General features: G+C 24.4%; 3 protein-coding genes across 3 annotated transcripts; 1 reads left to right on the forward strand and 2 right to left on the reverse strand.

Annotated features, from left to right (window-relative positions):
* Nucleotides 1-933: 933 nt before the first annotated feature.
* Nucleotides 934-6,374, reverse strand: LOC113550596 (NADP-dependent malic enzyme). Its single transcript, XM_026952531.1, has 9 exons — nt 6,148-6,374; nt 5,689-6,025; nt 5,449-5,630; nt 2,614-2,794; nt 2,222-2,533; nt 1,783-2,151; nt 1,557-1,727; nt 1,362-1,485; nt 934-1,301 (listed from the first exon to the last, which is right to left on the reverse strand). The coding sequence occupies exons 1-9, from the start codon at nt 6,171-6,173 to the stop codon at nt 1,126-1,128; spliced, it is 1,878 nt and encodes a 625-aa protein (XP_026808332.1). The 5' UTR covers nt 6,174-6,374; the 3' UTR covers nt 934-1,125.
* Nucleotides 6,375-6,679: 305 nt separating this feature from the next.
* LOC113560992 lies at nt 6,680-13,443 on the forward strand. The gene is given in 12 exon segments (XM_026967152.1): nt 6,680-6,814; nt 8,651-8,857; nt 8,931-9,227; nt 10,509-10,677; nt 10,765-11,048; nt 11,583-11,710; nt 11,773-11,991; nt 12,058-12,287; nt 12,359-12,601; nt 12,668-12,714; nt 12,717-12,820; nt 12,887-13,443. Coding segments are annotated over 11 exon segments (2,388 nt in total). The 5' UTR covers nt 6,680-6,814; nt 8,651-8,679; the 3' UTR covers nt 13,376-13,443.
* On the reverse strand, nt 9,154-9,869 carry LOC113560993. Its single transcript, XM_026967154.1, has 2 exons — nt 9,655-9,869; nt 9,154-9,593 (listed from the first exon to the last, which is right to left on the reverse strand). Exons 1-2 carry the CDS (start codon nt 9,691-9,693, stop codon nt 9,315-9,317), a joined length of 318 nt encoding a protein of 105 aa, XP_026822955.1. The 5' UTR covers nt 9,694-9,869; the 3' UTR covers nt 9,154-9,314.
* Nucleotides 13,444-15,933: the final 2,490 nt, after the last annotated feature.

Raw genomic sequence — 15,933 nt, forward strand, 5'->3', positions numbered from 1 at the left:
AAAAAATAATTTATGAGTTTAAAAATTAGTACTTTCCTAAATTATTTATAGTTTGTCCCAATTAATTTGCAATTACTACTATATTATATATATATATTTAAAAACTTAATCATTAATGTATAACAAATGACTAGGTAACAAGATAATGAACTAATGAGTAATGACTGCTAACAGTGACATCTTGGGTGTTTGACAAACCTAAAGAAAGGTACTTAAATTTTTTTTTATTGCAACCAAACTTTTGAATGTATAAGGGACCTTTAAAAGTCATTATGCTAGCAGTAAAACTGACACTGAAGCTAAATATCTTCACTTAAAATTTTCAAAAGTAAAATCACTATAATTTTAAAATAACAAATATTTTATCTTTAAATTATAAAATAAAAAAATCGAGCATTTGCAATTACTTTAGTATAATTTTATATGTGCTGCTTTAACAAGAAATATAAGTAACAAATATGATTAAGATAAGGAGACAACTATACATGAAACATTTTAAGGAAATAATTTCATATCTATACATTTTTATTGCAAATAAATCTAAAGGTTATTTAAACATAAGTTACATAACAATGAATATAAAAACATAAAATTGTTTACCTGCTATAACAGATTTTTTTATAGGTATACAATAAATTAATACCAAATGGTGTTATTTATTGCACTTAAATACTATTAGGTATACAAATACAATTGTAGTAATTTATTTTTATATCACTATGGTCTATGATGCATTATATTATTTAAGTTGTATGCATTAATCTTTGATAAATTAGAGCTAATGGTTAAGTCATGTTATAATATTATACATGAATATCTTATAATATCTATAACCAACTTACAATAAGTATTGTTTTAAAACACTTATTAAATATTATCTAAAGAATAAAAAAATTAAGAATCTACATATTATTTTTGAATATATGTATAATAAAAGGTAATATATTGTAAACATATCTGAATTTTAAATTTTCAAGATAAAAGCTTTAAGGTTAGTAGTAAACATAATAATGTTGACTAGATGTTATGAATACTGTTAAAATGATTAAATAGAAATACTGAATTATAATTATTTGAAATTGATAAAAAGTTTTTAACTATTTCTTTTTTTTTTGATAAATAACCTTAGTGTTTTTTTAGATGATCTCCTGTAAGATCATGAATGGATTTGGATTTTATAGGTTCAGTTTCTTCTGGCCAGCTATATTTTGGTGGAAGTGGGTTATCGTAGTTAAAATCATACATCTGTGATTCAATAAACTTCTTTTTATCCTTTGGCTCTGGATAATGGGATGCGATTCCTAAGTAATTTAAATAATTTGGTAAATATAATTGTTTATATTAAAATAATTTCTAGCTACCTTTTTCATAAGCATACTCTGCTATTTTGATTGCGATTTGTAAAGAACAATCTTTAATCAGATTTAGTGGAGGATAAATGCTGCCTTTTTCCAAATCTTCTTCAGTAACAAAATTAGCCAATTCCTAAATTAAATTGGAAATTAATGCTATATTTTTCTACATAAAATTCAAAATTTAGATTGTAATTTAAATACCTGTGATGCTATTAAAAATAAATCTTCAGTAATGTGATGTATTCCAGTACTGATAACACCAAGAGCTACTCCAGGAAATATATAAGCATTGTTTCCTTGTCCAGGTGTAATAGTACGTCCATTTATATTAACAGGTGGAAATGGTGAACCACTTGCAAAAATACAACGACCCTAAAAATTTTTTAATTAATAACATGACTTGCACATTTTTTTTTCTGTATTTTACTTGAGTATGGGTATATGCTTGTTCAGCAGTACACTCAGCTTTTGCTGTTGGATTACTAAGAGCAAAAATAATGGGTTTTTCGCAATAAGAAGCAACATGCTCAAGCACATCTTTATTGAAAGCTCCTGCTGCTGCAGCAGCACCAATCAACACAGTTGGTTGTATTTCCTTGACAACTTCAAGGAGACTCTTCATAACTTTGTGGTCTTTAGCATAAAATGCTTTATCACCTTGTAGGTTTCCTTCAGGTCGATTTTGCACCAAAAGACCATCAATATCCATCATCCATATTTTACTACGTGCTTCTTCTAGTGAACACCCCTCAGTTAACATAGCTCGTACAGTTAAATTTGCAATACCAATGGCTGCCTGAATATTACATAGATACATTTTTATTGATAAATATAAATTTTAATATTAATAAATAAATAATATTTACTTCTCCTGCTCCCAAAAATAAAAATGTTGATTCTGAGATACGTCTTTTAGTCAAACGGCGTGAAGTTAGAAGACCTCCAACTGCAACAGATGCAGTGCCTTGAATATCATCATTGAATGTGCAATATTTGTTACGAAACATGTCCAAGAATCTAAAAGCATTATGGTTTCCAAAATCTTCAAATTGTATCAATACATTTTGTCCATATCGTTTAACTAAAGCTTCCATAAATTCATTAATAAATTCATCGTATAAAGGTCCCAAAATGCGCTTTTGTCGAAGACCAATATACAAAGGATCTTCTAAAAGTTGCTAAAAACATTTAATCAAACATGAAAATAAGAGTTATTTAATTAGAAAAATGATGTTATATGAATTAATATAATGCTAACTTCATTATTGGTTCCCACGTCCAGTGTTATTGGTAAACATTGATGAGGTTTGATTCCTGCTAAAGCAGTATATAATGATAATTTACCAACTGGTATACCCATACCACATGCTCCAAGATCCCCTAGGCCAAGGATACGTTCCCCATCAGTTACTACTATTGCACGAACATTTGGTTCTGGCCTATACCCAAAAAAACGTCCGTGCAAGTGTTAAATATCAAATTGAATTATAAATAATTAAATAGAATTAATATTAATTTAAACAAAATAAAAAAATCTAATAATTTTAAAAATAAAAGCTGTTAGAGTATTATAGTATTATAATTATTTATCAATTCTAATTGGAAAAAAAATTTTAAATAATAATAGTTTTGATTAATAAGCCCAACATTTTCACAGGTTATTACACATTTATATTTATACTACTTACATTTTTTAGTCTTTGTTAATAACTAAATAAATAATAAAATATACAATTCCATAAAAAATTAATATTGTGCCTCAAATAAGAGTAACCTTAGGAGGTAAACTTATGCATACAGTAGAGGAAATGGGTATGGCTAACATGCACCAAACCTTAAAAATGTAACTTTATTATTCAAACAACTTCCTAACTTCCATTTTGCTTGAGTTAATATAGTAAAAAAAATGTTTGGTCATGCAAACTGATTTGCAAACTGATTTAATTGATGGGTGTAATTTGACAAAAATTAACCACCACATGAGGTTATTTTTATTTAAGATGGAATATAGAAATATTAAATGTAGGTAGACAACAATTTTTAATATCACAGTGACTACCAACTTTTCTATTTTTTTAAGTTATTATAATATAAAAACTTAAATCTAAAAGCAACACAAATGCAAGAAATTAATTTATATAAAGTGTAATCTTGATTTAAGGTATCACTAATAACTCACATGGATGCTCTTATATTGAAATGGGGTTTTAAGTGAGTAAAAGGGGTACACATTACACATTTTCAGAAAATTTTAAATTGTTTTATGCATATACACACCAAAAAGGATAAAAAATTTGAAATTTGTCTGAAAATATGTATTTCTTGAATCCCTTTCTTTTCCAAAAATTCTATTTCAATACAAAATCATCCAGGTGAGATAATTATTTGTACCTGCAATCGTGATCAATTAAATCTATATATTAATTTACAATATATTTTACCAATACATAAATTATATATTCATAATATTTTTAATATTTTATTATTAATATGTCACATATTTCAACATCTAATTATTTTGAATCGTTTTGCATTTATACTAAATTAATTATTCTCAATTATAAATGGTTTTGGTTATTCTTTAGATTTAATATATATATATATATTGATTTTTATTGATATTTGAAGTATGTAGTATTAAATAGTATTAATTTATTATTTTTTTTTATTTCTTAGGTAGATAAGCAATAAAAATATATTCATTTATGAATATGAATTCTTATGTAAAACACAAAATATTAAGTAGTTTATATAGCTTCATAGGTAAATTATGATTATAAACAACTCATAATACACTAACTATATAATTTTAATTATGTCAGTGTTTATAAATGTCATAAATACACTTCAAATTACGTAAACAAAAAAAAATAATAATGTACATTAACTTTAGCGATTAGAATTAATATATTAATCTCGACACTTTTATACATTAGACATATACCACTATTCAAATTTTGGCTAAATGACGTCAGTACATCAAAGAATAAATGAAATTTATTTAATTTCATTGACGTTTCACGCATATTGCGAAATGTATTTAATTTATTAAATATTATAGTTAAAGTGTGAGACCCACTCCATATTTTTTTAGAATATAACATACTAAAATTTAAAAGTTTGTTTTAGTGTTTTTATCTCCTTAATATATTTAAAAAGAATTAAATAAATATTTTTTTTAATGAAATTATTACATTATGCAGTTTTAAATCAAATATTATGTTATTATATTATATGTAAATGTAATAATTCTGACGTATTGCGTGTATATCAAATAGTATACTAATAATTATGGAATGATATCTAATAAAAATATTAAATACTATGGAATAAAATCATACTGGTTAATCATTATGGTAAAAATTAGTCAAGTAGAATGTATAATGAATGAACTTTTTTGAAAAAATAAATTAATTATAAAACTATTTGATTTAAACATTTAAAATACGGTAAATAAAAAATATTTGTTTATAAAAAAAATTAAGATACTTAATCAAAAAAAATTGTATTTGTAGGTATATAAAAGATTCTTTTATATTCTTTTAAGTTATTAATGCATTTTTAAAAACCCTAATATTTATAATTTATTATTATATGTATATATTAATAAGCAACTGTAATTGTTATGAAAAAATTTTAAGCAAGTATTAAAAAAACTTTTTTAGGTGTACACCCAATAACGTTTTTACTAAAAATATTATTTAAAATTAATTCTATTTGCCATATAATGTAAGAAAATGTTGGTCAACAGCCAATAAATGTACCACAATAGCTTAGCCATTAATTTTTTTTTTCAACTGACCTACTTCATTAATATAGTTTTAAGCAGAATTAAAAAATGAAATAATGATGGTATTGTTAATACGTTATCTATAAGAAATATCAATTGTCGTGTTAATGATAATATATATATATTTCTTGAAATATGAGATATATTTAATAATGTATAAATACATCAACAGCTAAGTTCAATGACTACATTTTAAGATTAATTAATATAAAGTTATTAACAATGTAGGTATTATTGAAAATATTAATTTATGATTAATACTACATGTTTTTTTTCTAATAAAATTAATAAATAGGTAATTACCAATTTTTCAACAAGTCATAAATATGTCCTTTGTCATTAATAGTGATAAATAATCCTCTAGGACGGCGGAATATCAAGCCAAACTTTTGACATGCTAATCCAACAGTTGGAGTATAAACAATTGGTAATAACATATGAATATTTTCAGATAAAAGCCTAAAATAAAGCCTTTCATTTCGATCCTGCAAATCAGTTTTAAATCAAAGTCAGGTATATGCATAAATGAAGCAAATTGATTACTTGTAATTCAGCCAAGTATAAAAACTTATTCAAATCTTCCTGATACTTCATGACACTGAATCGACATACTTCAAGTTGCTCTTCTTGTGTTTTAAACTTTGGTGGCATCAAACCATGTATACCAAGTGCTTGTCGTTCTTCCAAAGTGAAAGCAAGGCCTTTGTTTAATCGAGGGTCACGAATATAATCAATTCCTTGAACTAAAGAAGGACATATGATATCTCCAGGCGTGCGTGAGGGTGATGAAAAATGAAATTTGCGGCATTTTGATCGATCAATACACGAAGAACTGGCACAGTATAAGGCTAAATTTCTTGAAGCCAATGATGTACTAGAGCTAAAAAATAAAAGTATAAGTTAGCATATACATAAAAAAATGATAAAAATCATTTGGATATTAAAATAGATTTATTGGAAAATTTATACTAATATTATCCAAAATATTTTGGGATATCTTACTATATAGATTTTGGTAAAAAGTTCATTTTGATTTATTTGCAAGACTTTTAAATCGTTAGCATTAGAAGGTATACAAAATAGTGTAGATCAAAGTAGTCTAAAGACAACGATGACTAAAACGAATAGCAGATAAAATAAAACTAAAGGATTTAACTATTTATCATATTATTAGAATTAGGTATATTTAAGTACTAAGTCTATATGAGTATATAGTAAAACAAGAAAAAATTAAAATTAAAATCAATTTGTTATCATTATTATATCATAATCAACCTGCTTGATGGGTTGGGATCAGTAAAGTTACCTTAGTTTGAAAACAGGCTAGCCACCGTGATAAGAATATAATGACAAGAAGCAAAGATAGATTACCGGCAAGCATAGAGATCGCGACTGGATTTACCTTGGTATTTATTATTTATCCAAAGCGGTATAACCTAAAAGATTTTAAATTTTGATTTTTGACATTTAAAATTTTATTTCAATTTTTTAGTTTCTAATGTTTCTAGTTTTCTATTAAAGTTAACCTGTTTAAAGTTAATAGTTAACAATTATTACTAGTAGCCATTTAATTAAACATTAAAAATGTGTATAAATTATGATAATTTATTGGTAAATTTTGGCCATTGTTATTAATGAAGATCTGTTTATTGAATACTTGAAAATTGATGTATGTATTTTGGTTTGTGTTAATATGATAAATATTATGAAAATTTTAATTTGAAGAGCTGTTTAATGTTTTAATATTAATGTTACATTTATGCATTAGGTTTTATTCCATCAAAAATATTAAAAATTGATATCCATTATACAGTTCTACTTGTCTTATTTCAATGTTAATATTGTATAAATTTGTATAGAATATTGTTATTGAATAATTAATCTCTGTAAATGTTATAAATAAATAGTAAACATATTGATCTGATATATATTATTTAATAGCCCATGATTGAGTCATTAAATAAATCAATTTTTATTTACATAGATATTTTTATGTGAGATAGTTTATTTGCCTCTTCAAGATTGTTTAGAAAAATTACATTATAAAAAAAAAAAAAATTTGATTTTATAACTATAATAATGTTTATAATATCTAATTAATATAAAATAACGAATCCGTAAAATTATTTTATTAAAATCAAAGTATAATGAGACCATTTAATACATATTTGATAATCTAATATTGTACCTGTATCTTACAGCAAACAAATAAATAAAGAAATGATTTGTTTTAAAGTAGTTTTTGTTCAATTTGAACTTAATTCAACACCTATTTGATAATCTAATTATCTATACTATTACAAAAATCAGTATCACATTAGCTATTTTCAAGGCTGGGCTTTAACGAGTTAAAAGTTAAAACGTTAAGTTAATTAACTCATTACATTTTTTTCAAATTAACTTTTAACTTAATAAGTTACTTTTTTTTAGATTAACGTGTTAACTTCAAGTTAATTTTATTCAAAAGTATCTAAATTAAGTTAATTTTTTTCATTAGAATAATGCAAGAATAATTCAAAATTTTAGGGTCTATTTTAGAAAAACACAATTTTTGATAGCTAATGGGTACTAAGATGTATTATTTTAAATTTTCCTGGTAATTTTCTCGAGCGTAAGAAAAACTATCTAATTAAAAAGATTATGTGTCTGGAATTTATTATTTTTGTATATTAGAAAATTTTAACTTTAAACTAAGTTAAGTTACTTTTTTTAAAAAAGTAAACTTTTAATTTAACTTGATTCTTTTTAAATTAACCTAACGAGTTAAAAAAAATCGTTAACTTGCCCAGCCTTGGCTATTTTAGCTAAGTGTTTTTATTTAGTGCATATTAAATATACAGGGTAATATTCCTAACATGCTTACGGATCACGACCATAAAATGGAAAATTTAATCATTTAACTATAAATTTATTAAATTTTTGATTTTTGGTATTATTAACTCGACATTGATTGTATAATGAGATATTTTCTTATTACCATATATCACTACTTATTTATTATCTTAAATTCATAATATACCTTATAATAACTTATCTTCTGTAATTGTACATCAAAGTAAATTTTAAACAATTATTGATTTTCAGTTTTCATTTAACATAATCAGTATTTACATATCGACAATCAGAGAAAAATTTCCTTTATCGAATAAATAATAATAACAATAATATGAACGATGAATAATTTAATTTTAAAGTTATCATAAAAACAAACTGAGAGAATTTCTTACTGTGTAATCAATTAAGTTTAAAATACTGGCTAATAATGAGTTATGTACATCTTAAAACAATACTATTGTTTTCTAATACTTAGATTTTGTTGGTCATTAAAATATTGTCTTATAGGCAATCAACAAATTAGGGGATACAATTTTTTGTTCAAATGAGAACTGGCCTTTTTATGATTGATTGTTATTTTTAATAAATTTGTTATTTTGCTGATAATGATTACAATTTGATTGAATAATTTAAATATTTTTTTTATGATAAAAATTTTTATTATTTATAGATTTTGATTGAATTAAGATTACATCTATCATGAAAGACTTTCAAGTAAAATTGAAAAAATGTATTGAAAAAAAAAAATACCTGGATGATCAATCATTCAAAAAATTTATAGAATATATTTGTGAAAATATTGTGCCCTATGAATTATTGGATCTTCTTTTAAAATACCTTGAAATTTATTCTCAGCAAATTTCACTTATTCCAAAAAGTAATGTATAACATTAAGTTTTTAAATTTTTTTTGTATGATTTTCAAGTATTTATTTGATTTTTTTTTTAAAGGTTTATTTATTCATCTTCTTTCAAACACAAAGAAAAGAACATTACATCCTTTAGTTTTATTTTTGGTATTACGACACGGTGATATTCACTATGATTTAAACTTTGATGATTTACCTGTAGAAAAATGGACTTACCTTTTGTCAGCGTTTTATCAAAGGTTCCCAGAAATGTTATGTGATCCAGTTATTGTAAAAAATATGAAGAATAAAATAAATGCATATAATATGTTGATAGACAGTCCACAGTGGTTTAATGAAAATGGAGATATTTTTATGGGTCTACATTTAATTGAATTTGGTAAGTTTAAATCAATGTTATATACTATTAAAATACATTTTAAAAATATCAATATTTTTTGATAAAATTAATTGACATAGAATTATTTTACCATCTAACTGCTTTATATTTAACAATATACAAATGGCCATTTACATCAGTTATGTAAATATGGTTTGGATTAGCTTTTACAAATGATGCGTCCACAGGAAAATAACTTTGTTTGACATATACTCTTCTCCTAGGTACTTTAACACAGTCACTTAAAGAGGATGAATCTCGTCTCTTGTGCTGTTCTTCCTTATCATACTGTTCAAAACTATGTAGAAATTCTTTAAAAATTTTTGAGGTTCGATTAAATGTTTGAGCGTTATCCAAATATTCATCCTTAAAATGTAATAAAATAAAATAAACTTTTAACAACATTTTTATAAAATAAACTACATACTTTTGTTGGAATTACACTTGATCTTCTAAATGGATCCATTATAGCTAAAAACTAGTAATTACAATTATTAAATTAAATTTATATTAATTTTACTGATTAAAGACGATAAAATAATATTTAAAAATGAATGAATATAACTCATGTAACAACAAACTGACGTGTTAAAGTCTGCCTAAGCCTTTTGTATTTTCATTGAAATCAATTTAGGGAAGGTTAAAGTATCTCATAATAAATAAATTGTTATTCTCTGTTTAAGATTATTTGATGAATCTAATAGGCATAACATTATGTTCTAGCTATGCATTATTTTTTTTATTTAATTTCCTGATTAGGAGCCAAATTATCATTTAAATTGTTATTAAATTGATTTTATCTTTTATACTTTGGTCTTAAACTAAAATACAAAATATTTTAATGATTACACTTTAGTCAGCCAATTTCTTTATAACTAAGAAGCTCTGTAACAATTTTTCTCCTATTATTACTTCCTTATTAAATATTACATGTTTATTTAATCTGTTTTTCTCCTACCATTTTTTTCTTTCGTTCTCAAACAAGGTTATAATTATTTAGTCTATTAGATTAAATATAAAACATTTTATTAATAATATTGTTTAGTTTTTTACTATAGTTTATTTACTAATATTAGGCAATTTATAATAAATAAACAAAACATATTATTAGCTTAATTTAATGATTATTCTCATGTTGTTAAATAAATAAATTCCTACTGTAGAATTAAGTGATTTTTGATTAAGATGTACAGTATACTGAAAATAAATAATAAAATATAAGTATTTAACATATTTTTCTATTTAATTCATATAATTCTTTATGGTTTTTTTATTCTTTAGATGAAAACGAATGTGATGAATTATTTACTAAATTAAAAACCAATTGGTCAATATTTAAAATCACAAAAACAGCAGTTTCTTTTGTAGATTTAGTTGCTGCAAAATGTAATAAAGAACTTGAATTCACTGAGTTTTTAATTACAACTCTTTTCTCTTTTCCTCCTGAAAGGTATAAATAACATATTTTATTATTGTAAACACATAGTAGGTATTATATTTTGCTTAACTTAATATTTATTATTTGTATTTTTTTCAGTGATGATGTTGCTTGGTTATCTAATCAAATCATTAATAATCTCAAATTGTTAGAAATCAACTGTCCGATACAAATTAGTGATTGGGATGCTATAATTATGAAAGCTATAAAATATGGTTTAATTGAAGAAAACCCTGAGTATAGTTTTATTAGAGTCTTGAGGAAGTTAGTTAAAAGAGCTAATATAAATAAATCTATTATAATAAAATCTTTTGAATTGCTTGCTGGCCATTCACAGTTCAGTAATATTATGTTAAATCGAGATGCTAAACAAATTCAAAAAGGTAATTAATTTTTAATATTAATTGGTTATAAATAAGGCTTAGAAGTCGATGGCCTAAAAAAATAATTAAAAAAATACTTCAATAATTATACTTTTTCTATTTATTTTAATGTGATTAATTTTAATCACAATTGTGTAAAAGTTAATATTTATTAATGATGTAAAAAATACGTAAATTTAACATAATTTTTTTAATGAGTAGTTTTTAAATTATTTTAATTAATTTTAAACATAAGAGAAATGCATTAAGAATAAACAGATGCAACTCAGGAGAAAATTAGAAATAGAAAATAGAAAACATATAATAAATTTGTGTATGGTGTGATGACAAGCTGAGATTAATAAAAATATGTATGTATGTCTATGCTCTAAAATATTTCTAAATGTCAAAAAGTTATACCAAAAACTACAAAATAGAAATTATCTTTATAAATACGTGTTATTGAAATACATTTTAAGTTTGAAAAAAAATGAAAAAGTTATCAATTTTTGATCTCTTATCATCAAATATTAATGTAACTTTTTTTATATGCAGAAGAAGTATTGCGATTGATTGAAACCTTAGTTAAGAAAGAACCATCAATAATGGCTGTGAGTCATGTTCCACTTTTTCTCTGTTCTTACAATGCATCATTATCAGTTGTTGATCAAATATTATTAAGGGTAAATTGTTATATTAAAAACCAAAACTACCAATTGGTTATAATACTTTTCTATGATTTTAGATTCTTTTTCATTATGAAGAAAATTCTATACCAATGTCTAATTATAGACCTTACTTGTGGGGATCATTTGCCATATCACATTATCAAGTGAAAAACCATCTTATATCAAAAACATTAAACAGTTTTCCATCTACTACTGAAGTGCTTTCTTACATACCTTTAAAAAGACTAAAAGAAACTATATCTTGTTTTCCTATTAACAGAACTTTACACATTAAAGTAAGTATTTAACTAATAACATTATAACAAAACAAAAATTGTATTTTAAAATTAAAAAATGTATAGGACCAAAAAATTGTACAGTACACTACCAAAGATCCGAGCCAAATGTTTGACCCTTCATTTTTTTTACCAATGATTAGCAGTTTGTTGGCCACTGAAGCACCATTAAGTATAGAAAAGTTTAATAGAAGTGGTTGTCTGTCAATGGTTTTGGCTTGTTTAGGCAGTTACGACTGCGCGATGCGTTCAGCTGCATATCATGTATTAACATTACTGCGATCTCATTTATTTTGGTAAATTATAAAACACTATATATCAATATACATATTTTATTGTTATCTCATTTTTTTTTTAACTTCCACAGTAGAAGAGCTGAAAATTTGTTTTGGGATCATTTTAGTTCTTGGGTTGCACAAGGCATCCAAGATTTGCATTTGAAACCTCCGCCTCAACTTTCAATGATTCAAGCATTATTTTTAGGTAGAATGGTTTTAAGTATGGCTAATCATGAAAAAGGCATTGAATCTACTTGCTGTAGAATACTATTGGCTCGACCAGCTGCTCGGCTCAATCATATTCCAGAGTTGAAAACATTTTTGACTGCATAGTATGTATCCTATTGCATTTTTGATGATAATGTGGTATTAATTATTCTATTTTCTGTGTTTATTAGTTCTGGATTTAAAGATAAATCACTTCACATGCGTTGGTTTTTTGAAATACTCGTGATGGTACACGTTCTTCGAGTGATTGGCAAGTCTTAAAAAATATGGATTTGTTCAATTTATTTTTGGTTATTTTCAAATGTGGCCATCAAAAGGATCGGGTAATTTTGAAAAATATTACCACCATTTTTATATCCATGTTTATAATGTTCTTGGTTTTATTTTAGTTATTGATTTTAAATATTATGGAAGCTACATTTCGGATTCATCCTGCAACGAATGGAGGAACTGGCCCTTGGGCCTTAAGCTTAATGGTTGCAATAAGTAAATACCCAAAAGAATTGTCTACTGAAGAAATACTTTTGACATTTAAATGTTTACAATCATTGAGTGGAAGCTCATACATAAGTTTACCAGCAGTTGACTTTTGGCTTTTCTTATTTTTAAAGTACGGAAAAAATTCTGATATTAGTCTTGAAGGGTTTAGTACTTTAAATAACCTTGTTTCCAAATTCCAAAATGTAAGCGAATTATTTGATGATGACAATCTTAAAGATATATTAAATTGTGGAACAGTTTCAAATGTTATATCTAATGATGAAGCTTTTAAATGCCAATCCGTTTTAGAATATGGAGTGGGTGGTATTCTAGTACAAGAATCAAATAACTATTTATTTTTACCTGCCTTGTTGAAAATATTGAAAGCAAGAGTTTAATATCATGTTTTATTATTTTTTATGAATATAAATGTATAATTTATTTATAAAGACAATGTGTTTGAAAAATAAATGAGTCCATGTTTATATAATTAATATATCTTCTATAATTGGCTAAAATATGAAAATTTGTATATCAAGTTTAAAAAAAAAAAAAAAAAAAATGATTTTTGTTGTTAAACTTTTTGAGTGATATTGAACTTCAATGATATTGTGTAAGTCAAATTTTAGTTCATGAAATGGACATATATTTGGAAACTCTTATTTTTACACTTTGTGTAATATTTTAAATTAATTACATCAATAGGTAATTTTTTGTGAAATCGTAATAATAACATTGATACGATAACATGAATCTAGTACCTTCAAATTGTAGGCTTTAAGATACTAAATAGGTATTATAGAACTTACTGTAGTACTGTTCTACATAGGTGTGCGCACGGAAGGCGTTTCGGGTGTTGTTGGGCACCCCCCGACATGTAATTGGGGCCCTAATATTTAAATCCTATAGTATATGTATGGATCCGTATTTTAACTAATGTTACTAAAATAAAAATGGTATTTTTTCTAAAATATGTCGTAAAAAAAATAATACAACGTAAACTATTTTAAATTTACGTGGTAAAACTTATTATGATTATAACAGCTAGATGTTATTGACTTACAAAAGTAAAAATAATAAATAAATATTGCAATTATCTTGAAAATAGATTTTAAATCCAACTATCTAATGAAATATATTATATGACTTGGTACTAGTAATACCATTGATTAATATGTGATATAATGTAAGTAATGTTTATTTGTGCATTATAATTTATTAATATATGTTCATGTCTTTTTAAGAGTGGGCCCAAATTAAGAAAAGGAGCCGAAAAAATTGTAGGCACCCCCCGAAATTACTAGTACCACATTCTCATTAGTTCACATTTAGTTTCGTTAACTTTAATATTAAAATAATTAATTGACTCACTAATTTGTTATGAAACTTATTAATAAGAACTGTATCTGTGTTCGTATACGATGGTTTCTTACAATAATTCTATTTTTAAACAAATTATATGATTATTTTTAAACTGCACTATTTTATTTAAGCAAAAGTTATTGAAAAATTGAATATCGTAAAAAACCAACATAAGAACACACATAAAATTCTTACAATTAAGTTTCATGATATGTTAATTCACTAATATTAAAGGTAACGAGCTAAACATCATGAACTACTAAGCGTAGATTTGTTATGTTACGCACTTATAAGACTGAGAAAATATAAATACAGGTGTCCTTTTATTTATTATAATTATTAATGAGTAATTATACTACTGATTAAATATTCGTTCGAGATTCTGTTTTTTGAATCGAAATGCTCTAAAAATATTCTAATTTAAAACGTCATTTAAAAAAGTTAAAACATGATATTTTACAATGAAATAGAATAAAAAAAAAAAAAAATGTTAAACTTTTCGATATAATTAGGTAATGTAGACTCTTAAATGGACCGCCTTGATAGGTTTTAGGTAAAAATCGGATTTATATGCATTTTAAATATTAAAATATGCATGCAAACATGTACTAAAAATAGTCAAAATATGCAAGAAAAAAGTGTAATTTAATTTTGAATCATTATCTAGGTAATACATTGTAAAAAATATTTTATTAAAATTAAATAGTAGGTATGTACCTACACTGGTGATATAAATAGGAAAAAGTATGATTTAGTACCTGTATAGTACGTTAATTTGAAAAACAATAACTTATCAAAGTATGTTCCATGTTTATTTCTTTATAGATATTATTTAAAAATTTTAAAACCTCATTAGAATTCAGAAATATTGTATGGCTCAATTCATTTTCTAAGCCAGTTATGAATTTGAAATTTTGGGTATTTTAACTGTTTAAAAATTAATTGGTAAATTATAAAATAATTTTTAGCAAAAAAACACGTACACTCAAACTACATTTAACTTGGCTACAACTTAATTCTTACTAACAAAAATTGTCTTGTATAAACGTATATAGCAGTACCGCAGTAGTTGTAATGATGTACCTATATGTACCTATTTATGTTTTTTCGGGTATTTTATCAACAAGAGTAAATAAATTAGGTAAAGCCACGTCTCCACTATAAAACTCGTACCTATATAACCAATGAACCAACCTATATGGAAGTTTAGTAACTTATTTTTAGCGTCTAAATATTTTTTGAGACGTAAAATATTTGATATTATACAAACGTACCTATAATCTTTTTCTTTTTGCTTAATACTTTTTGGATCGTTAGGTGTATATTGTACGTTTTTTTGTTAAAATATACAAACATTATCAGAAAATGCAAAAATATGCAGTATAAAATTTTGATATTTAATCAATCAATTAATGATTTGTGGTCTTGTGGACACTCATTAACTGAAACTGAATGTATATATGATGTTGAAAATAGCAACATGCATTTTATACAAAATCCGGTCTTTAGTTATAGGTTTTCGCCTACGTTCGGTTTTAACACAAATCCATCACATTTCTATAATGCGAAAACTAATATAATAAGTTGTGTTATA

Source organism: Rhopalosiphum maidis, chromosome 4, assembly GCF_003676215.2.
Source record: "Rhopalosiphum maidis isolate BTI-1 chromosome 4, ASM367621v3, whole genome shotgun sequence".
In the NCBI taxonomy this organism is placed as follows: Eukaryota; Metazoa; Arthropoda; class Insecta; order Hemiptera; family Aphididae; genus Rhopalosiphum; species Rhopalosiphum maidis.